Raw genomic sequence first — 25,226 nt, forward strand, 5'->3', positions numbered from 1 at the left:
TGAACACCTATCACATGCCAGACATGGGATGCAGCTGGAAATAGGACAGAGAAGACCCCTGCCTTGATGAAGCTTCAAGCCTAGAATATAGTTTTAAAAATTACTGCCTTAAAAGGTAGGCCTTTGGCAAAATGCTGAAAGGAAATCTTTTCCTGTGTACCCTCATTTATGACATATTTCACATCACACGGCCAGTAACTTTTAAGACAATAATAAAAACATCTTCTGACAAAAACAGAACGGTGCATTAGTCATCCTTCAAATATCTAATCCCAAGGTGCCTGGCTACCACCACTGACTGCTCTGACAGTGATCACAATAGAGTCCTAGACAGAGCCAGAGAAAAGTATAGAACAAAACTCTAACTCAAAAAGAAAGACCAGACTTGCTGACCTGACAGAGACTGGAGAATCCTGAAAGTACGGCCTCCGGATACCCTTCCAGCTCAGTAATAAAGTCACTCCTGAGGTTCACCTTTGAGCCAAAGGTTGGACAGGCCCATAAAACAAAACAAGACTAAAGGGGCACACCAGCTAAGAGGGAAGGACTAGAAGGCGGGGGGAATAGGAAAGCTGGTAATAGGGAACCTGAGGTTGAGAAAGGAGAGTGCTGACGTGTCGTGGGGTTAATCAATGTCATAAAACAATTATGTGTACTAACTGTTTAGTAAGAAACTAGTTTGTTCTGTACACCTTCATCTAAAGTACAATAAAAAATAAAATAAAATAATATCTAATCCCTAGAAAACAAGTCAGTAATTACCTGGAGATCTGTTTTCAAACACAAACTTGAAAATTATAAGCATTCAACAATAAAGGATGCATAAAAGTTACCCTAAATCTGGCTCAGCAGTGGCTTGCATTACAAACTAAAGTTTAGCAAAACAATCCTTACAAATGGCTACTTTAAAAACATGTTTAATTTGGCAATAAAAGTGGCAACTGAAGGTAATAATCACATTAAATTAAAACTCAAAAAGTCATTATAGCCTAGTTAGACAAGACAGTAATAGGGATACAAAGTTTAAGAAACTCAAAATAATTAATTCCAGTTATTCTTCTGAATTTCTCAAAAGTAAAGTCCTTCCCAAAACTTTTCCAAAGGTTTCAACAGATCCTGAAGGAAAGAGCAGGATTCTGGCCAGAACGCCTGGATTCAAATCTCAGTTCTAGCATTTACTAACTTTGGATTGATCTTAGCAAGTTACAAAATTGTGCTTTACCTCAGTTTCTTCATCTGTAAAAATGGGATTAACAGAACTATCTTATCCATAGGGCTAATATAAGGGTTAAATGAGGTTAGTTAATTCATGTAAAATGCTTTAAATGTGTCTGAAAAGAGTAAGCCCTCAATAAACATTAACTGTAATCAAACACTATACTATCTATGTAGTGACTGATCTGGTAGCAATGAATGCCACAATATATAACCATTCTCTTATGAATGTATTTCCTAATGACCAATATAGCTCTAAGTCAACAATTTGAGCAAACATACACAAAAGTGTTAGGATATTTTCTGAAGTAGAGATGGAATACACCATAATTTCAACCGTAACAATCTAGGTATGTAAAATTCAAACAAGGAATTCAAGAAATAGCCATCTCTACCCAAGTATTCAAAGTCTGAATTATGCAGTTTAAAACTACTGCTTTCTGATGGCCACTGAAAACCTACTTTAAGAAAAAATGCAAAGTGTGACATTACTGATATGTATAAGAAGAGTGCTGTGTTTTCTATTCTTGTCAGAACTGGCTATTGTTAAACTAGGACTATGTGGTGTTAGAAGGAACTCCACTATAAGCCACTAATTTATATACATTGTCTACTCTCTAATACTGAGTTAGTAAACAAATACTGCCACCTTGTGGAATGATGGCCAATAAACAAAGGAAGAAAAATTGCGAAGCAGAGTTTCTGGTTGAGCTTTGTATCTCAGTGAGATGCTCAACACCTTAGTGACCAACATTAGATACATTTCATGAAATTTTTCAGTAAGAATAACTATTTGTTCCACAATGTGGTGAAATAATGCAGTAAATTCAACATTATCTACCATTTCTTTATCCCTTCCCCAAAAGAAATTCTTCATTAAATTTCCTATTTTGAGAGAAATTAAAAAACTTCAAAATGAATTTATTATCAATAATGTATCTGAATATGAAACTAATTAAAGCAAAAAACTTTCAGCGCTATGAAAGTTTCCAAACCCCTCCATTTCCTTGGCTACTATCTTCCTTTGATCTTCATCTGTCTTGCCCAACAACTTTGAAAACTGGAAGTTTATCTTTTGGAAGTATTAATTCAATGTAATTAAAAAGAATGGATGCTGGCATGCAAGATGGACCAACTAAAGGTATCTTCCGATTTTTTATTTTAATTGAAATATTTTATATTAACCTCACCTTTAATAACACTAAAACCTAGTTCAGCTCTTCCTATGGGAGTAAATTTCTGCCTCAGATTGCAGGGTATGCTGACATAAATGTCTTGGTATGTTCAAGGTTTAATAAACTCACTGCCATCAAGTTAATTTTGACTCTCAGTGACCCTATAGGACACTAGAACTGCCCCACTGGGTTTTTAAGGCTGTACATCTTTACAGAAGCAGACTGCCATCTTTCTCCCATGGCCTTTCAGTCAGCAGCTGAGTGCTTAACCACTGCACCACCAGGGCTCCTTCAAGGTTTAATATAATTTAAAAAAATAATCCAGCATTATATTAAATCAAGCTAACGTGGCTTTCAAGAACAAGGAAGAAGACTGGCTCTTACTTTTTTTTCAAGACTACCTAGACATTTATAACCAATTGTACATTTACTAACTTAAAATGCTGGTTTTGTAATATTTTAAGAAGGAAGTTTTTATTTTGTTTTTGGTTTTTTATTTATGCTGTTAATGGAGAAGGAAACAGAGTACAGGATGAACTCACAATAGCCAGGAAAATGAACTGACATTACCGTAGAGCTCTAATCCAGACTACACTTTGTTGTTACCTACTGTCGAGTCAGTTCCGATTCATTGCGACCCTATGCACAACAGAACGAAACACTGCCCAGTCCTGAGCCATCCTTACAATCATTGTTATGCTTGAGCTCATTGTTGAAGCCACTGTATCAATCCACCTCATTGAGGGTCTTCCTCTTTTCCGCTGACCCTGTACTCTGCCAAGCATGATGTCCTTCTCCAGGGACTGATCCCTCCTGACAACATGTCCAAAGTATGTATGATGTGAATGAAAATACCATGGCTTTGGTCAGGCGCACCTTAGTCCTCAAGGTGACATCTTTGCTTTTCAACACTTTAAAGAGGTCCTTTGTAGCAGGTTTACCCAACGCAATGCGTATTTTGATTTCTTGAGCGCTGCTTCCACGGCTGTTGATTGTGGATCCAAGTAAAATGAAATCCTTGACAACTTCAACCTTTTCTCCGTTTATCATGTTGTGAGGATTTTTGTTTTCTTTATGTTGAGGTGCAATCCAGACTGAAGGCTGTGGTCATTGATTTTTCATTAGTAAATGCTTCAAGTCCTCTTCACTTTCAGCAAGCAAGGTTGTGTTATCTGCATTACGTAGGTTAATGAGTCATCCTCCAATCCTGATGCCCTGTTCTTCTTCATATAGTCCAGCTTCTCGTATTATTTGCTCAGCATACAGATTGAATAGGTATGGTGAAAGAATACAACCCTGACTTTAAACCAATCGGTATCCCCCTGTTCTGTCCAAACAACTGCCTCTTCATCTATGTAAAAGTTCCTCATGAGCACAATTAAGTGTTCTGGAATTCCCATTCTTCGCAATGTTATCCACAATTTGTTATGATCCACACAGTCAAATGCCTTTGCACAGTCAATAAAACACAGGTGAACATCCTTCTAGTATTCTCTGCCTTCAGCCAGGATCCACCTGACATCAGCAATGATATCCTTAGTTCCATGTCCTCTTCTGAAATCAGCCTGAATTTCTGGCAGTTCCCTGTCGATATGCTGCTACAGCTGTTTTTGAATGATCTTCAGCAAAATTTTGTTTGTGTGTGATATTAATGATATTGTTCCATAATTTCCACATTCAGTTGGATCACCTTTCTTGGGAATAGGCATAAATATGGATCTCTTCCTGTCAGTTGGCCGTATTTCTTGGCATAGATGAGTAAGCACCTCCAGCGCTGCATCTGTTTGCTGAAACATCTCAATTGATATTTCATCAATTCCTGGAGCCTTGTTTTTCGCCAATGCCTTCAGAGCAGCTTGGACTTCTTCCTTCAGTGCCATTGGTTCCTGATCATATATGCTGCCTCTTAAAATGGTTGAACATCGACTAATTCTTTTTGGTATAATGGCTCTGTGTATTCCTTCCATCTTCTTTTGATGCTTCCTGCATTGTTTAGTATTTTCCCCATAGAATCCCTCACTATTGCAACTCGAGGCCTGAATTTTTTCTTCAGTTCTATCAGCTTGAGAAACACCGAGCACGTTCTTCCCTTTTGGTTTTCCATCTCTTGCACACGTTATTATAATACTTTGTCTTCTTGAGCCGCCCTTTGAAATCTTCTGTTCAGTTCTTTTACTTCATCAATTCTTTCTTTTGCTTTAGCTGCTCGACGTTCGAGAGCAGGTTTTAGAGTCTCCCCTGACATCCATCTTGGTCTTTTCTTTCTTTCTTGTCTTTTCAATGACCTCTTGCTTTCTTCACGGGTGATGTCCTTGATGTCATTCCACAACTCGTTTGGTCTTCGGTCACTAGTGTCCAAAGCGTCAAATCTATTCTTCAGATGGTCTCTAAATTCAGGTAGGACGTATTCAAGGTCATATTTTGGCTCTCGTGGACTTGCTCTGATTTTCTTCAGTTTCAGCTTGAACTTGCGTATGAGCAATAGATGATCTGTTCCATAGTTGGCCCCTGGCCTTGTTCTGACTGACCGTGGACTATTCATATCATTATAGGTACATGTTTATATATCTCATCAATATTATAAATAAACTTCCATAGTAATTTTTGCCATTTTAAAGTCAGGTTACATTTTTGAAGGCTTTAAAAATATCTAAGTTCTTACAGTAGTTAAGAACTTAGGTAATACTGTTAGCCTGGTCCTCCAAACTAAATTGTTTCATAAACTATTCTTATACTTTTTCTATAACGGCATTGAAAAAAGATTGTGAGCTTTCCTGAATTCAAGCACCATATCTGGCCTGTTCATACTTACACACTTAGCCTAACTCACATTAGGTATTCAGTGAATCTCTGTTAAATGAATTAATGACAAAGCTAAACAAGTATTTTCGAATTTTACTCAGTCCAGAGCGTAAGAAACACTCATGCTGCCAATATATAGAAAAATAAATGAACGTATAATTTTTGTCTTATTCATTACTCAGTTAAAATTAGCTAAAATATAACAAAAGGTTTATTGTAATAGCAAGTAAATCAATCAATAAATAAAATCTTAAGTCATGCAAATGAAAAGGATACAAAATTTTAGCAATACTGGATGAGTTAAAGCTTGCCAAATGCCTCATCTACTGCAAAAATCTCCTTTTAAGGTTTGTTCATATCAGGAAATTTGAACATGGACTGGCAATTTGATGACACTAGAAGATTCCTGTTAATTTTCATTTAAACATTTTTAAAGAATGATCATCAATGTGACGGTGAAGATAAAATAATTATAAATTATAAATTAATAATAAAATAGAAAATCCCAATATTTGAAAATAATACATGTCTGTGTAACCAATGAGTCAAGGAAGAAATCAAAATAGAAACTACAAAGTATTCTGAACTAAATGAAAATGAAAACATACCACATCAAAATCTGTGGAATGCAGCTAATACAGTGCTTAGAGGGACATTTATAGCACAAAAATGTCTATATTCACAAAGAAAAAAGATATCAAGTCAATAACTTCACAGTTTCCACTTAAATAAAACAGAAAAAAAAAGGACCAAATTAAATTCAAAGAAAGCAAAAAATAATAAGGAAATAATAAAGCTAAGAGCAGAAATCAATGAAATAGAAAAACAGAGAAAAATCAATGAAACTCAAAGCTGGATCTTTGAGAAGAGCAATAAAATTGATAAAACCCTAACCAATTATTCAGGGGGAAAAAACGGAGAAAAAACAAATCTCTAGTATCAGGAATGAGAGAGGGGACATCACTACAGAATCTAAAAATACTAAAAAGACAATAAGGGAATTTAAACACAACCTTATGCCACTAAATTCAACAACCTAGATGATAGGGACAAATACGTTGAAAGATGCAAACTACCAATGTTCAATCAAAAAGAGATGGTTAACTTGAAAAGCCTTAAATTCTCTTAAAGCAATTGAATTTGTTAAGAATCTTCCCTCAAAGAAAATTCCAGGTTCAGACAGCTTCACTGGGGAATTCTACAAAATATTTAAGGGAGAAACAATACCAATTCCATACAAAGCCTTCCAAGAACTAAAGAGGAGGGAATGCTTATTAGGGAAGTATTACCTTGTTATTAAAACACGACAAAGAAATTACATGAAAACAAATTGCAACCCTACGAGGTGGATACTATTAATCATTCCATTTTAGAGATGAAGAAATTGAAGATTAAGGAGCTTCAGAAACTTGCCTAAGGTCACCGAACTAATAACTGGCAGTCAACCTGACTTTGGAACCCAGGCTCTTAACTAAAATGCTTCTCAAAATCAGTGAGATTCCAGATGCTCTTACAAAAGAAAAGAGTAAGGAGTTCTGTCCAGTACTTACCTAGAGACAATGCTGGAACCATTGTAAAGATCACTAGCGTATGACAATGTGGCCAAAGGTCGTACTGAATTATATCGAGTAAACCTGGACAAGCATTCCTGAAATTCATCCAACTGGCTTGCAGTTCGACTATCATCTACATGAAGAAAACAAAATAAAATAGATAATTTAGACTACAAAATAAGTCAAAGAACAATATCTACAATTTGAAAATTATACTCCAAATTAATGAAAATAATCCTTGAAAAGGCATGTAAGGGAAACTACTATCCACAAACTAACACCAATTGATTTTTCAGCTTAAATAAAAAATATAACGTAACTGTTCTTTGAAAAAATGCTATTACATTGTCTCTTTCCACACCAAGAAAAATATAACTGTTCATTCTCTCTATATTTTAAGCAAAAATTTCTTAGCGGGGGGAAAAAGAGAGCTACTGGTTGAGAAATGTTAAATCAATTATTACAACAAGTCCATGGCAATGGAGAAAGAGGGTAAAGAGAGGGATATCTATACTGGACAGGGTATTTGTTAGTTTGAAGGAACATGCTTACACAGGTATACATATTCCCGGCCATGTTTATTTATTTGCAAAACATTTTATAACAACATTTTAAATTTATAAAATTCTTGTTTAAGTCAAAAAAAAAAAAAAAGTGAAATGTTTGTTCACATAATCGTTTAAATATTTCAAATCCAATTACAGGGAATAGAAAACTTCAGTGTATGTATGATTCATTCTGAAAACCAAACTTTAAAAAATGCTTGAAACGGTTCGCATTTCACTCTACACCTCCGTAGAGTGCATATATTAAGAAAAAAATTAAGTTTCACTCCAATGGCATGGCAGAAAATAGAAAACGTAATTCCACCCAATATATTGTACAAATAACTTTGGGTTAAGCCAGTATCAGTAATTATTCATAACTGAATCATGTAGAATTTACATAACAAAATCAACCTTATGAAGGACCTAAGAATACAGCTACTCTATTCTCCAATCTAGAAATAGGTCAACATTGAAAGCATGAATAAAACAAATCGATGTTTTTCAAGACTGTTTAAAGTCTGGACTTTAATTTTCCTTTCCAAAGAATAAAAAGAACTAATGAAAAGCCTCATTACTTTTTACCTTCCTAGATAGGAATTTGATACATGCCTGTTACAACATTGTCTTTTTATAGCTTCTTTCTTACTGTAATATCATACAGACCCATACACAACTTTTTCAAGGTAAATTACTGTGATTTCGCTTCTTCAATGTCATCTAAAAGTGGTAGGCATAATGAAATTAAGACATAAGAATCATTAAGTCAAAAGACTTACTATATGATACATACTAAAGAATTTATTTTATTTGAAAATATTAGGTTACCTTGAAAATAATTTTAACATGAAGAAACTCATCAAATAATTGATTTATAAGGAAAAAAATAATTACGTGAAGAAACTAAGTAAGCTTCAGCCCCTAATATTTACATTTTCAAGAGTTAAACACTAAGCAAATCCATCTAACAACTTAGATTAAAAGGGTCCAATTCTGTAGTGTTTTCATTCTAAAAAAAGCAAAAAAGAATAAACCTAATTAACACACAATATCATAATGGTGTTGAGATGATGCTCTTGCTCCACAAAAATTATTCTCATGATAGTCAACAAATTATAAATAAAACACAGGTTATTGCAAAAAGCAATCATCAACTGTATTACAAAATGCTGTAGTACATTATAGTTAATTCTTTTTATAAGTAATCCTGTCACTGCATGCTCATTTAATATAACATTCATACTAGAAAGACAGTTGCTTCAGATATTTATTTAAAAATTGTTTTAAGGTTAATCTAGTCTCTCGCACTTAGATGTTAATCCCTAAATACATAAAGCTCACAAGCATTCAAGAATGTGTATTGTGTGTTAAAGATCCACAATCCTTTGCTGGTTTTTAGGTCATCAGACAAACTCATGAACATCAACTTTTAACAGAAGCTTCGAAGAAAATAATAAAAAGATTTCAGTATTTGAAAGTTTAAGAATTTTCATTTACAAGTCTATGGAAAGCAGAATTTTGCTTGCTTGATTAGTTTACGATAAACATCCATACATATCTGCTGACATATCAACTCTCCTATTCCAATTATACTGGTTTGTAAATGTGATTTCAGTACCTCCTCTCTCCTACTGCTTTAAAATTTCCCTTTTTTTTCAATTACAATTAAGAAGCCAAGGCATTAGTATATTAACCTTCCTCTCTTAATTTCATAGTTAAAAACAAAACTGGAAGTGAGAAGGTACACAAAAGGAGAATCAACATGTTAGGTACCTCATTACATAAAACTTAAACTTCCTCTTTACACTTAAAGGCACAAGGAAGAATCTCACATTTGGCAATACGTGGTCATGTAAATTTGATAAGATAAACTTAAGACTCCTAAAAATTTGAGACTTAAAAAAAATTTTATTGTGATAAAACATATATTAACAAAACATCTGCCATTTTAACTATTTTTAAGCGTGCAATTCTGTGACATTAATTACATTTGCCATGTTCTGCAACAATACTATTTGCGAACGTTCTCCATCAGCCTCAATGGAAACCTGGTACGCTGTAGGCGACAATCCCTCATTTCTCCCTTCCCCCAGCCCCTGGTTACCACTAGTGAATTTCCGTACCTATGCATCTGCCCGTGCTGGATGTTTCACACGTGCAGTATCATGAAATATTTGCCTTTTCTGTCTGACTTATTTCACTCAGCATAACGTTTTCCAGGTTCACCCATCCATGTCATAGCATGTATCAGAACTTCCATTTTATTTATAGCTGAAAAATACTCCATTTATGAGTATAAATATACTATATTTCCTTTTTCCCACGTGTCTGTCACTTTGTCGTACTGTGGGGGGTTGCGTGTTGCTGTGATGCTGAAAGCTGTGCTACCGGTATTCAGATACCAGCAGGGTCACCCACGCAGGTCAGGTTTCAGCTAAGCTTCCAGACTAAGACTAGGAAGAAGGACCCGGCACTCTATTTCTGAAAAGCATTAGCCACTGAAAACCTTATGAATAGCAGGGGAAAACTGTCTGATATAGTGCCGGAAGATGAGCCTCCCAGGTTGGAAGGCACTCAAAAGAAAACTGAGGAAGAGATGCCTCCTCAAAGTAGAGTCGACCATAATGATGTGGCTGGAGTAAAGCTTTCAGAGGACCTCCATTTGCTAATGTGGCAAGACTCAATGTGAGAAGAAACAGCTCCAAACATCCATTAATAACTTGAACCTGGAATGTATGAAGTATGAATCAGGGAAAATTGGAAACCATCAAAAATGGAATAGGATGCATAAACATGGATATCCGAGACATTAGTGAGCTGAAATGGACTGGTATTGGCCATCTTAAATCAGATAATAATATGGTCTATTATGATGGGAATGACAACTTGAAGAGGAATGGTGTTGTATTCATTGTCAAGAACAACATTTCAAGATCTATCCTCAAGTACAACGCTGTCAGTGATAGGATAATATCCACACGCCTACAAGGAAGACCAGTTAATATGACGATTATTCAAATTTACCCACCAACCACGAAGGCCAAAGATGAAGAAATTGAAGATTTTTATCAGCTGCTGCAGTCTAACACTGAACGAACACACAGTCAGGGTGCATTGATAATTACTAGTGATTGGAATGTGAAGGTTGGAAACATAAAAGAAGGATCAGCAGGTGGGAAATATGGCCTTGGTGACAGAAACAATGCTGGAGATGGAACGACATAATTTTGCAAGATTAATGATTTCTTTGCAAATACCTTTTTTAACCAACATAAACAACAACTATACACATGGACCTCACCACACGGAACATACAGGAATCAAATCGACTACATCTGTGGAAAGACACGATGGAAAAGCTCAGTATCATCAGTCAGAACAAGGCCAGGGGCCAACTGTGGAATGGACCATCAACTGCTCATATGCAAGTTCAAAATGAAACTGAAGAAAATCAGAGCAAGTCCACAAGAGCCAGAACACGACCTTGAGTATATCCTACCTGAATTTAGAGACCAAATCAAGAACAGATTTGATGCATCAAACACTAATGACTGCAAACCAGACGAGTTGTGCAATGACATTTACGATATCATATATGAAGAAAGCAAGAGGTCATTGAAAAGACAGGAGAAAAAGAAAACACCAAGATGGATGTCAGAGGAGACTCTGAAACTTAAGCTCAAACATCAAGTAGCTTAAGCAAAAGGAAGAAATGATGAAGTAGAAGAATTAAACGGAAGATTTCAAAGGGCAGCTCAAGACCACAAAGTAAAGACATATGTAAAGAGCTGGAGACAGAAAACCAAAAGAGAAGAACAAGCTCAGCGTTTCTCAAGCTGAAAGAACTGAAGAAAAAACTTCAAGCCTCGAGTTGCAATAGTGAAGGATTCTACGGGGAAAATATTAAACGACGCAGGAAGCATCAAAAGAAGGTGGAAGGAATACATAGAGTCATCATACCAAAAAGAATTAGTCAATGTTCAACCATTTTAAGAGGCAGCATATCATCAGGAACTGATGGTACTGAAGGAAGAAGTCCAAGCTGCTCTGAAGGCAATGGTGAAAAACAAAGCTCCAGGAATTGACAGCGTATCAATTGAGATGTTTCAACAAATGGATGCAGCGATGGAAGTGCTCACTCATCTATTCCAAGAAATTTGGAAGATAGCTACCCAGCCAACTGACAGGAAGAGATCCATATTTATGCCTAGTCCCAAGAAAGGTGACCCCACCGAACGCGGAAACTATCAAACGATATCATTAATACCACACGCAAGCAAAATTTTGTTGAAGACCATTCAAAAGTGGATATAGCAGTATATTGACAAGGAACTGCCAGAAATTCAGGCCAGATTCAGAAGACGATGTGAAACCAGGGATATCACTGCTGATGTCAGATGGATCCTGGCTGAAAGCAGAGAATACCAAAAGGATGCTTACCTGTGTTTTATTGACAATGCAAAGGCATTCGACTGTGTGGATCATAACAAATTATGAATAACATTTCAAAGAATGGGAATTCCAGAACACCTAACTGTGCTCATGAGGAACCTTTACATAGATCAAGAAGCAGTTGTTCCGATAGATCAAAGGGATACAGAGGGGTTTTAAGTCAGGAAATGTGCGAGTCAGGGTTGTATCCTTTCACCGTACCTATTCAATCTGTTCGCTAAGCAAATAATCTGAGAAAATGGACTATATGAAGAATGGGCATAGGGACTAGAGGAAGGCTTATTTACAACCTGCATTATGCAGATGACATAACCTTTCTTGCTGAAAGTGAAGAGGACTTGAAGTACTTACTAATGAAGATCAAAAACTACAGCCTTCAGTACGGGTTACACCTCAACATAAAGAAAACAAAAATCCCCACAACTGAACCAATAAACCACATCATGATAAACGGAGAAAAGACTGGAGTTGTCAAGGATTTCATTTTACTTGCATCCACAATCAACAGCCATGGAAGCAGCAGTCAAGAAATCAAAAGACACACTGCACTGGGCAAATCGGCTGCAAAGGACCCCTTTAAAGTGTTGAAAAGCAAGGATGTCACCTTGAAGACTAAGGTGCGCCTGACCCAAGCCACGTTATTTTCGATCGCATTATATGCATGTGAAAGCTGGACGACGAAGAAGGAGAACCAAAGAAGAACTGACGTCTTTGAACTGTGGTGTCAAAGAATGAACAAATCTGTCTTGGACATAAATCCATCCACATATAAACAGTTTATATTAGACAAAGGCCCCAAAACAGTTAAATGGGGAAAAGACAGTCTTTTTAACAAAAGGTGCTGGCATAACTGGATATCCATCTGCAAAAAAAAAAAAAAAAAAATGAAACAAGACCCATACCTCACTCCATGCACAAAAATTAACTCAAAATGGATTAAAGACCTAAATATAAAATCTAAAATGATAAAGATCATGGAAGAAAAAATAGGGACAACATTAGGAGCCCTAATACATGGCATAAACAGTATAGAAAACATTATAAAGAACATAGAAAAAAAACTAGATAACTGGGAGCTCCTAAAAATCAAACACTTGTGCTCATCCAAAGACTTCACCAAAAGAGTAAAAAGATTACCTACGGACTGGGAAAAAGTTTTTAGCTATGACATTTCTGATCAGTGCCTGATCTCTAAAATCTACATGATGCTGCAAAAGCTCAACTACAAAAAAGACAAATAACTCAATTAAAAAATGGGTAAAAGATATGAACAGACACTTCACTAAAGAAGACATTCAGATAGCTAACAGATACATGAGGAAATCTTCACGATCATTAGCCATTAGAGAAATGTCAGTCAAAACTACAATGACATTTTATCTCACTCTAACAAGGCTAGCATTAATCGAAAAAACACAAAACAATAATGCTGGAGAGGCTGTGGATAGACTGGAACACTTATACATGCTGGTGGGAATGTAAAATGGTACAACCACTTTGGAAATCGATTTGGCGCTTCCTTAAAAAAGCTAGAAATAGAACTACCATACAATCCAGCAATCCCACTCCCTGGAATATATCCTAGAGAAATAAGAGCCTTTACACGAACAGAAACATGCACACCCATGTTCATTCGTCTGTGTCGATCATAATAAATTATGGATAACACTGCGAAAAATGGGAATTTCAGAACACTTAATTATGCTCATGAGGAAACTTTACATAGATCAAGAGGCAGTTGTTTGGACAGAACAAGGGGATACTGATTGATTTAAAGTCAGGAAAGGTATGGGCCAGGGTTGTATTCTTTCACCATACGTATTCAATCTGTATGCTGAGCAAGTAATATGAGAAGCTGGACTATATGAAGAAGAACAGGGCATCAGGACTGGAGGATGACTCATTAACCTACGTAATGCAGATGACACAACCTTGCTTGCTGAAAGTGAAGAGGACTTGAAGCACTTACTAATGAAGATCAAAGACGACAGCCTTCAGTCTGGATTGCACCTCAACATAAAGAAAACAAAAATCCTCACAACTGGACCAATGAGCAACATCATGATAAACGGAGAAAAGACCGAAGTTGTCAAGGATTTCATTTTACTTGGATCCACAAACAACAGCCATGGAAGCAGCAGTCAAGAAATCAAAACACACATTGCATTGGGTAAATCTGCTGCAAAGGACCTCTTTAAAGGGTCAAAGAGCAAAGATGTCACCTTGAAGACTAAGGTGCGCCTGACCCAAGCCATGATATTTTCAATTGCATCATATGCATGTGAAAGCTGGACAATAAATAAGAAAGACCGAAGAAGAACTGATGTCTTTGAATTGTGGTGTTGGTGAAGAATATTGAATATACCATGTACTGCAAGAAGAACAAATAAATCTGTCTTGGAAGAAGTACAACCAGAATGCTCCTTAGAAGCAAGGATGGCGAGACTGCGTCTTACATACTTTGGACATGTTGTCAGGAGGGATCAGTCTCTGGAGAAGGACATCATGCTTGGCAAAGTACAGGGTCAGCAGAAAAGAGGAAGACCCTCAATGAGGTGGGTTGACACAGTGGCTGCAACAATGGGCTCAAGCACAGAAACGACTGTAAGGATGGCGCAGGACCGGGCAGTGTTTCGTTCTGTTGTGCAGAGTCGCTATGAGTCGGAACAGACTTGATGGCACCTAACAACCACAACAACAACATGTTCATTGCAGCACTGTTTACAATAGCAAAAAGATGGAAGCAACCTAGGTCCCCAGCAACAGATAAATGGATAAATTATGGTATATTTACACAATGAAATACTACACATCGATAAAGAACAGTGATGAATCTGTGAAACATTTCATAACATGGAGGAATCTGGAAGGCATTATGCTGAGTGAAATTAGTTGCAAAAGGACAAATATTGTATAAGATCACTATTATAAGAACTCAAGAAATAGTTTAAACAGAGAAGAAAACATTCTTTGATGGTTACAAGAGGGGGGAGGGAGGGAGGGTGGAAGAGTAGATAAGAGCTATTTTAAGTGACGGGAAAGACAACACACAATACAGGCGAGGTCAGCACAACTGGACTAAACCATAAGCAAAGAAGTTTCCAGAATAAGCTGAATGCTTTTAAAGCCAGCGTAGCAAAGACAGGGGTTTGGGGACCATGGTTTCAAGGGACATCTAAGTCAACTGGCATAATAAAATCTATTAAGAAAACATTCTGCATCCCACTTTGGCGAGTGGTGTCTGGGGTCTTAAACACTAGCAAGCGGCCATCTAAGATGCATCAATTGGTCTCAACCCACCTGGACCAAAGGCGAATGAAGAACACCAAGGACACAAGGTAATTACAAGCCCAAGAGCTACAAAGGGCCCCATAAACCAGAGACTACATCAGCCTGAGACCAGAGGAACTAGATGGTGCCCGGCTACAACCAATGACTGCCCTGACAGGGAACACAACAGAGAACCCCTGAGGGAGCAGGAGAGCAGTGGGATGCAGACCCCAAATTTTCATAAAAAGACCAGGCTTAATGGTCTGATTGACACTAGAATGACCCTGGTGGTCATGGCCCCCAGACCTTCTGTTAGCCCCGGACAGGAACCATTGCCAAAGCTAACCCTTCAGACAGGGATTGGACTGGACAATGGGATGGAGATGGATGCTGGTGAGGAGTGAGCTTCTTGGATCAGGTGAACACTTGAGACTGTGTTCGCATCTCCTCCCTGGAGGGGAGATGAGAGGGTAGAGGGGGTTAGAAGCTGGCGAAATGGATAAGAAAAGAGAGAGTGGAGGGAGGGTGTGGACTGTCTCATTAGGGGGAGAGCAATTGGGAGTATGTGGCAAGGTGTATATAAGTTTTTGTGTGAATTTGTAAAGTTTCACTTAAAGCACAATAAAAATTAAAAAAAAAAAAAATCTGTCTTGGAAGAAGTACAACCAGGATGCTCCTTAGAAGCAAGGATGGTGAGACTGCGTCTTACATACTTTGGACATGCTGTCAGGAGGGATCGTTCCTGGAGAAGGATATCATGCTTGGTAAAGTATAAGGTCAGTGGAAAAGAGGAAGACTCTCGATGAGATGGATTGACACAGTGGCTGCAACAATGGGCTCAAGCTTGGTGTTTTGTTCTGTGGTACACACGGTCGCTATGAGTTGGAACCAACTCGGTGGCACCTGACTACAACAACAATATATTTTCTTCATCCATTTATCTGTTGATGGGCACTGGGTTCCTTCTATTTTTTGCCACTGTGAATAATGCTGGGATGAACACTGGTATACGTGTTTGAGTCTCTCCTTTCAATTCTTTTGAGTACATACCTAGGAGTGGAATTGCTGGATGATATGGTAGTTCTATTTCTAACTTTTTGAGAAACTACCGAACTGTTTTCCACTGCGGCTGTACCATTTTATATTCCCACCAGCAATGGGTGAGGTTTCCAGTTTTTCCACATCCCCTCCCACACTTATTTTCTATTTTTCTGATGATAGCCATTTCTTTGGGTGTGGTATCTCATTGTCATTTGATTTGCAGTTCCCTAATGACTAATGAGGAAACCCTGGTGGTGTAATGGTTAAGAACCATGGCTGCTAACCAAAAGGTCAGCAGTTCGAATCCACCAGGCACTCCTTGAAACACTATGGGACAGTTTTGCTCTGTCTGACAGGGTCGCTTAAATCAGAATCAATGCAATGGGCTTGGTTATCTTTCAATTTTAGAAACCCTGGTGGCATAGTGGTTAAGCGCTACAGCTGCTAACCAAGAGGTCAGCAGTTCAAATCCACCAGGCGCTCCTTGGAAACTCTATGGGGGCAGTTCTACTCTGTCCTATACGGTCGCCATGAGTCGGAATCGATTTTACGGCAGGGGTTGTTTTTTGGGTTTAATGACTAATGATATTGAGGATCTTTTTAACTGCTTACTGGCCATTTGTATTATCTTCTTTGATGAAATTTCTATTCAAATCTTTTACCCAGCTTTTCACTAGGTTGTCTTTTGATTTTTTTTTTTAAATATATGTTCATATTAAACCCTTATCAGATAGATGGTTTTCAAATAATCTTTTCCATTATGTAGACTATTTACTTTGTTGATAATGTCCCTTGATGTACAAAATTTTCAATTTTTTGGGAAATTCAATTTATCTAATTTGTATTTTGTTGCTTGTACTTTTAGTATCCATGTAAAAAACTACTGTTACGCAAATAACAAGTGCCTTCTAAGCTTGTTTGTCAATCAGTTCCTTCTCCTGCGAGGTATTTTCTTAAACACGTTATACTAATTGGTTTTACAGCAGCATGTTAAAAAATTAGTCTAGCAGTGCTTATGAAAATATCTCATGAGGGGAAGGAGTGGTTGGCAAACAAACATGGGGCTGCGATTTATTTGTGTAAATATACAGTACGTCCCGAAGCTCTGCCTCTATGTTTTCTTCCAAGTCATTTGTGGTTTTAGTTCTTATATTTAGGTTACTGATCCATTTGGAGTTAATTTTAGTGTAATGGTATGAGTTATAGGTCCAATTTCATTCTTTTGCATGTGGAAATCCAGTTGTCCCAACATCATTTATTGAACAGAATATTCTTTCCCCATTGAATGGATATGACACCCTTGTTGAAAATCAATTGACCAGTTTATTTCCAGGCTCTCAATTTTATTCCATTGGTCTATATATGTCTATCATTACAGTACCAGATTGTTTTGATTACTATAGTTTTGTAATATATTTTGAAATGGAGATGTGTGAGTCATCCTACTTTATTCTTCTTTTTCAAGATTGCTTTGACTACTCAGGGCCCCCTGAATTCCATATGAATTTGAAGACTGGCATTTTCGTTTCTGCAAAGACTGTTGGAATTCTAATAGGGATTGTGTTGAATCTATAGACTGCTTTGGGTAGTACTGACATACTAACATTATTAAGTAGTCCATTTAATGAAGATGTGTTCCACTTATTTCGGCTGTCTTTCAATTCTTTCTCCAATGTTTAATAATTTTCAGTGTATAAGTCTTTTACCTCCCTGGTTAAATTCATTCCTAGGTATTTTATTCTTTTTTATGCTATCGTAAACGGAATTATTTTAATTTCCTTTTCAGAATGTTCACTGATGGTATATAGGAATACAACAGATTTGTGTCTGTTGATATTTTATGCTGTAATTTTGTGGAATTCATTTATTAGCTCTAGCAGCTTTCTCATGGATTCTTTGGGATTTTCTATAGGCTCATGTCATCTGTAAGTAGAAAGAGGTTTACTTCGTATTTCTCAATTTGGGTATCTTTTATTTCTTTTTCTAGCCTAACTGCTTTAGCTATAACTTCCAGTAAAATATTAAGTAACAGTGGTGAAAGTGGACATCCTTGTCTTGATCCTGATCTTACATGGGAAGCTTTCAGTCTTTATCCATTCAATATGAGGTTAGCAGTGGGTTTTTAAAAAATGTCCTTTATCATACTGAGGAATTTCCCTTCTATTCCTAGTTTATTTAGCATTTTTATCACAAAAGGATGATGGATTTTTGTCAAATGCCTTTTTCATATATAAATTGAAATGATCATATGGTTCTTTTCCTTCATTCTGTTAATGTGATGTATTCCATTGATTGATTTTCTAATGTTGAACCACCCTTGCATTCCTGGAATAAATCTCACTTAGTCATGGTGTATAATTAGTATTCTGCTAAAGATTTCTCCTTTTATATACATAAGGGATAATAGTCCGTATTTCTCTTTTTTATGCTGGCTTTGGTATCAGGGTAATGCTGGCCTCATAGAAAGAGTTAGGAAGTATTCCCTCCTCTTCAATTTTCTGGAAATGTTTACAAAGGATTGGTATAAATTCTTCTATAAATTTTTGTTTGTTTGTTTGTTTGTATTCAGTTGGGAGGTTTTGGTTACTGATTCAGTCTCTTCAGTTATTACAGGTATGTTGAGATTTTACATTTCTTCCTGAGTCAGTTTAGGAAGTTTGTGTGTTTCTACAAATTTGCTCATTTCATCTAGGTTATCTAATTTGGTGGTATATAATTGCTTATAGTGAATCCTCTTATGAACCTTTTCATTTTATAGAGTAGGTAGTAAAATCCCCATTTTCATTTCTGAGTTTAGCTAGCTGCATCTTCCTTTTTTTTTTTTTTTTTGTCAGTTTAGCTAAAAATGTGTTGATTGTACCAATCTTTCAAAGAACCAACTTCTGGTTTTGTTGAATCTCTTTATTGCTTTTCTATTCTCTAGTTAATTTATCTCTGTTCTGATCTTTGTTATTTCCTTCCTTCTGAAAGCTTTGGACTTAGTTTGTGCTCCTTTCTCTAGTTTCTCAACTATAAAGTTATGTTATCATTTTGAGATCTTTCTTCTTTTTTAATATAGGCATTTACCACTATAAAATTCCCTTTAACCATTGCCTTCACTGTATCCCATGTTTTGATACGTTGTGCTTTTATTTTCATTTGTCTCTAAGTATTTTTTGATTTCCCTTTTGATTTATTCTTTGACCCACTGATTATTTAACAGTGTGCTGTTTAATTTTCACATATTTGTGTATTTTCCGGTTTTCCTTCTATCATTGATTTCTGATATTTTTCATGTGGTCAGATAACATACTTTGTATGATTTCAATCTTTTTTACCTTGTTGAGACTTGTTTTGTGACTTACATAGTCTATCCTGGAAAATAATCCATGTGCACTGGAGAAGAATATGTATTCTCCTTTTGCTGGGATGAGACAACATGTTTTAAGTACAATACAGCCATGCCCCCCACCCCACACAAGCACACGAAAAAACTACTTCTAACTTTCCTCATAGTTTTAACTTATTATTCTATCCTCCTATAAAGCTACATCCCCCCAAAATAAACTACATTGTTTTCTAATTACCTTCACTATCCCACAGGGTACAGATACCAATAGTTACTACTAATAACAATAGCCTTCCCCACTCTCTTTACAACTATGTTTTTTTAAATGTCTGCCATTTTCCTATCGCTGTATTTCAATAACACAGTGACAAGATGTGAAAGGGTTAACAGAAACTCTCTCCCAGTTGGAATGCAGGTCTTGGGCTATTTTCAATCTATCAGCTTCCTAAGGCAGTTTATGAGTCCCTGCGTGGTGGAAACTGTTAAACTCTTGACTACTAGATGAAAGGCTGGTGGTTAAAACTCACCCAGAGGCACCTCGGAACACAAGCCTGGCAATCTGCTTTTGAAAGGTCACAGACTGAAAACCCTATGGAGCAGTTCTACTCTGCACACATGGGGTCAACCTGAGGCAGAATCGACTTGATGGCACTAACAACAACAATGCAATTTATTGACTACTACAGAGGCTCAATTCTCAGACAATGAAATAAAAGTTCTTCATTTGTAAAACTATCGTTAATTTAAAACACATCTAAATCAATATTCGCTTTCTCCTAGTCTTCATAAAAAAGTGCTTCATAAATATAACACACTCTTTTCGTCCTCAAATAACCACAAGGCAAATCTGTCCAAAACACCTAAGCACTACATAGATTATAATACGAGCACACCTAGGCTGCCATAACTCAGAATTGACTCGCCGGCAAGTGACAACAAAAACTTTAAAGAAAAAAACAAGGTCCAATTTTTAACAATCAACAAAATATCAGATATTTTTTCCATGGTGGTCTTCATTTTGAGCAGATGTACTAACTGAGTGCCCAAAATGTATCAAGCATTGTGTTTCATATATACCACCCATGAACTTCAAAAAAAAAAAAAAAAGGGTTAGTGTTAATATACCTTCTTCACTGATAAACTGAGGATGAGAAAGGCTAAAGGTCAGAAAGCTAACAAAAAGGGACAGAACTACGTTACCATACTACAGCAATAAAAATATCCTATGCTGTCATGTCCACACCTTTGCATACATTATATCCCCTTCTGTAAGCATGTTCCTAATTACTTTTTTCAGTTAATTCATGATAGGCTGAGCAAAATGCAACTCCTCTGAAATCCCTCCACTGATCACTGCTTTACGTCTCCCTATTTCCAACTTGGCCTAGCTTTTATACTTCCAGTTATATTAGTGAAGATTCTTTTCTATCCCTGCAATATTCTTTGGATATTTACAAAACACATATATCACACAGAATTATTTATATGTTGCCTTCTTCCACTAGATTTTACACTCCTTGACAGTAATAACTGCTTTTTTTTATCTTTTTATTCTTAGCACAGGACCAAGGGGCTAGAAATTATTTCATGTTGAACAGGAGGCAACATTTATTTTGGTAGCTACATTTTCATGGATGATTTTTTTTTTTTTTTAATTTTATATACCTCTCCATATAAAAATTACAAAAATCACTACAGGAAGGCAATATTCTCCAAGACCTCTAAGAATTTACACAATGCTCTGAAAGACTGTATATAAAATACACATATTTGCTTTGTGGATAGGACTCTGTCTATAAATACAGCCTAAGAATTGAGAAATGGATTTGAAATATGGATCTGAAGTACTTTAAGAGAATACCTGAACATGTACCTGAAATACGAGACATCCTTGTAGAAAAGTAGCATTGCTCCAAGTCTTCAAAGTGAGCAGTGAGTCGTTTTCGTCTTGATGCTAATGTGCTGTTATACCAAGGCTGTTTCTTTGTCTAAGGTGATTACAAGAAAAGACAAGTGCTTTTAAGTTAGAATAAATCATTCTCTTCTGTGCAGAGTATACAAATACTAGCATGTTTTCATCTCTAAAGTTCATCACATTAAAGTAGTAACAAATGGTAAAAAAAAAAAAAAAAACTATAGTTCTTAGATATTTTCCCATTTTTTATTTAAAGTGTAAATAAGAACCAAATCTGTTCATTTTTTACAGTAAAAAATGATCAGAAATAAGATCCAAAGGCCAGTTTTACAAAACTAAAATGAGGAACTTTTCAACTCTCAAAATTAAATGAAAATAGTTAGAACTCATTATAACTGCGATGCTGAAATTTAGAATTTTAAAAATCACAATACCCAGAAATTGTTAGAAAAAAATTAACAAATAAAAAACTAAATAATTTTTTAATCACCCCCAAATATTGCAGTCCTCTGAGGGGTAGACCCTCTGAATCAGCAACAGTGCTTGATTACAGAAAATATTTAACATTGATGACTGCATTTAGGAGCAGCAATTTGTATGTACTAAAATTTTGGCACGCTCATTATAAGGACTGAATAACTAAATCAGATATGTGCATAGATAAAGACAACAAACTTGAAATTTATGGGCATATTCCATTGCTGTCGAGTCAATTCCGACTCATGGCAACAGTACACGTTAGAGTAAAACTGCTCCATGGAGTTTTCCTGGTGTAAACCTTATGGAATAAGGTTGACAAGCCCTTCTCCTGTGGTGCTGATTGGTGAGTCTGAACTGTGAACCTGCGGTGTGATGAATTACTTAATATGGCCTTTCTCACCATGGTCTTCTAACTCCTACCCAGGTGATTAGATGGGCTGTGCAAATAAGGTAATTGTAGCCCTCCAAGGGGATTGGCCAGTTTTGCCTTAAAAGAGAACCAATTCCAGAGCAGAAACAAGAGCCCACCACCACCAAGGAAGAGCGACCGGCAGGAGAGACCCGCAGGAGACCGCACAGTGGGATTCCCAGCCCATGAGGCAAGAAAGTTGAGTGCCTCTGGGCAGAGACTGAAGGCTAGGGAGAAGCCTACGCCTGACCTGCGCATTTGGGACTCGGCAGCCTCCACAACTGTGGAAGCCATTTTCTTTATACAGTGCATGAGCTTTTGGGAGACATTGTAGCAAGTTAGGGAACCCAAAGACAGAAGGGAGAGCACAGAGGTGAGAGGGACTAGTTGACGTTAGAAATAATGGAATGGTACAGCAGCATGAAATAGTTGGACACTTGGAACATCTTTAACCTCCGCCTCCTAGGAACCAGCTTTGCACTGATCCTTATAAAAGAAATTACTTGTTTAGTTAGTAATCGAGCACAGAACCGTTTGTGCCTCCCAGGAATCCTACCGGCATATAAATTATGTAAAAGGCAAAAGTAAATGATCCTAAATACATATCACTTGTTATATTTTTACAACTAAAAGGAGAGGACAATTACTCCACAGTTTTTATTTACTATGCTTCAGGCATATCAAGAGATAAAGAGATGAGACTCATAAGGAGATCATGAGATTACACAGTCCACAAATAAATACCGCAATGTCAAACGCATTAAGGAAGAAGTACTAGGGGAACACTCCACAATGTCCCTGTTAATTAAACTAAATGCTAGGTAAAAATCATATGTTAAAGCACATCTTAACTCACAAGAAAGTAATTTCAAAAGACAAAAAATAAACTAAGCAGCTGAACTCAAAAGGGTGATGGCAAAGAAAATACAAATGCACAGGAGAAGGAGAAGAAGAACAGGGGACTTATATGGGTGGTCCAAGCAGTTTGTGATTGGCTGCTAACCTAAAAGCTGACAGTTTGAGCCCACCCAGCAGTGCCACAGAAGAAAATCCTGATAATCTGTTTCTGTAAAGATTACATCCGAGCCAACCAAGGATAATATATCCTGTAAAACTCTCTCTCAAAAAACCAAAACCAAACCCATTGCTGTGGACTTGATTTTGACTCGTAGCGACCCTACAGAACAGAGCAGAACTGCCCCATACGGTTTCCAAGAAGCAGCTGGTAGATTTGAACTACCAACCTTTTGGTAAGCAGCTATAGCTTTCAACCACTATGCCACTTGGGCTTCCTCTCTCAAATACAATGGTGAGATTAGAACATTTCCAGACAAAAATAAAGGGAATTTCGAAAACCAAACCAAACTTATAAGAAATATTAAAGGTACTCCTTCAGTTAGAGAACCAACAACATCAGACAACAACCAGAGTCAAAGACACAGGACAGCATCAACTAGACATCAACCTAGGTAAAGAACTCTCAATAATAAAACAAAGCTAAAAGACTTAAAACAGGGAAACGGAGAAGTCAGCCTACAAATGATGACATCAAAACAACAAAAGGTGTAATAAACAGTGTAGGTATAGAGCTTTCAAATGGAGAGGAAGTCAAGGTGATATCAAGTAATAAAAGACTGGTTCAAAATTAGCAATATAAATTTCAAGGTAACTACAAAAAAAAAATTAAAAAAAACCTACTCATCAAAATAAAAAAGAAGAAAAACATAGACTTATTAAATATAAAATCTGTAATACAAAAAGACAAGAAAAGAAAATCCACAAAACAAAAGGAACTCAGCACAGGAAAGTAAGAGGAACAAAGAAAACAGCAGCACCACAAAAATAAAGCACAACAATATGACAGCAATAAACTCATACCTACCAACAATCACAGTGAATGTAAATGGCATAAATGTACCCGTAAATAGAAACTGCCAGGATGGATAAAAACACATGACCCATCAAGATGCTGTCTATAAGAGACACACACCTTAGACACAAATACACAAATATATTAAAAATCAAAGGATGGAGGAAAAAAAAATATCAAGCAATCAGCAAACAAAAAAGAGCAAGAGCAGCAATACTAATCTCAGATAAAATAGACTTTAAGGCAAAATCAACCATAAAACACAAGGACATTATATAATGATTAAAGGGATAATCCACCAAGAATACATATCTCTAATAAATATCTACACACCTAATAATAGGGATCTAAGATACAGAAAATAAACTCTAACACCCTGAAAACAAATTAGACAATTCCACAGTAATAGTAGGAGACTTCAACACACCACTCTCAGTGAAGGATGGAACACCTAGAAAGAAATTCAACAAAGATACAGAAGACCTAAAGGCCACAATCAACCAACCTGACCTCATAAACATATACAGAACACTCCATCAAACAGCAGCAAAGTATATATTCTTTTCCAATGCACATGGAATATTTTCCAGAAAAGACCACACTTTAGGCAACAAAGCAACCCTCAATAAAATTCAGAACATCAAAATAATACAAAGCATTCCCTCTGATCACAGTGCTATAAAAGTAGAAATCAGTAACAGCAAGAGCAAGGAAAAAATATCAAATACACAGAAACTGAATAATGCCTTGCTTAAAAACAACTGGGTAACAGAAGAAATCAAAGACTGAATCAAAATATTCCTAGAATCAAAGGAGAATGAAAACACATCATACCCAAACCTTTGGGACACAACAAAAGCAGTGCTCAGAGGTCAAGTTATAGCAATAAACACACACATCAAAAAAAGAATAGACCAAAATAAAAATGTTAGCCCTACAACTTGAAGAAACAGAAAAAGAACCACAAAACAAGCCCACACGTACTAGAAGAAAGAAAACAATAAAGATTAGAGCTAGAAACAAATGGATAACAGAAAAACAATAGGCTCAACACCAAAAGTTGGTTCTTTGAAAAGATCAATAAAATTGACAAACCTTTGGCCAAACTGACAAAAGAAAAACAGGAAAGGAAGCAAACAACCCAAATAAGAAATGAGTTGGGGGACATTAC

The 25,226-nt window shown here is 36.5% G+C and overlaps 1 protein-coding gene across 3 annotated transcripts in view; it reads right to left on the bottom strand.

Moving 5' to 3' along the window:
• The window catches only part of COP1 (COP1 E3 ubiquitin ligase), a 251,614-nt gene that overhangs the window by 137,424 nt on the left and 88,964 nt on the right, over window positions 1-25,226 (bottom strand). For all 3 annotated transcript variants that reach the window (XM_049868584.1, XM_049868583.1, XM_049868582.1), the window contains 2 exons: window positions 21,255-21,369; window positions 6,743-6,878 (listed from right to left, as the gene is read on the bottom strand). In XM_049868584.1, coding sequence (XP_049724541.1) covers window positions 6,743-6,878; window positions 21,255-21,369 — 251 coding nt within the window. The remainder of the gene's footprint in view (window positions 1-6,742; window positions 6,879-21,254; window positions 21,370-25,226) is intronic.

This window comes from Elephas maximus, chromosome 24, assembly GCF_024166365.1.
Source record: "Elephas maximus indicus isolate mEleMax1 chromosome 24, mEleMax1 primary haplotype, whole genome shotgun sequence".
NCBI lineage: Eukaryota > Metazoa > Chordata > Mammalia > Proboscidea > Elephantidae > Elephas > Elephas maximus.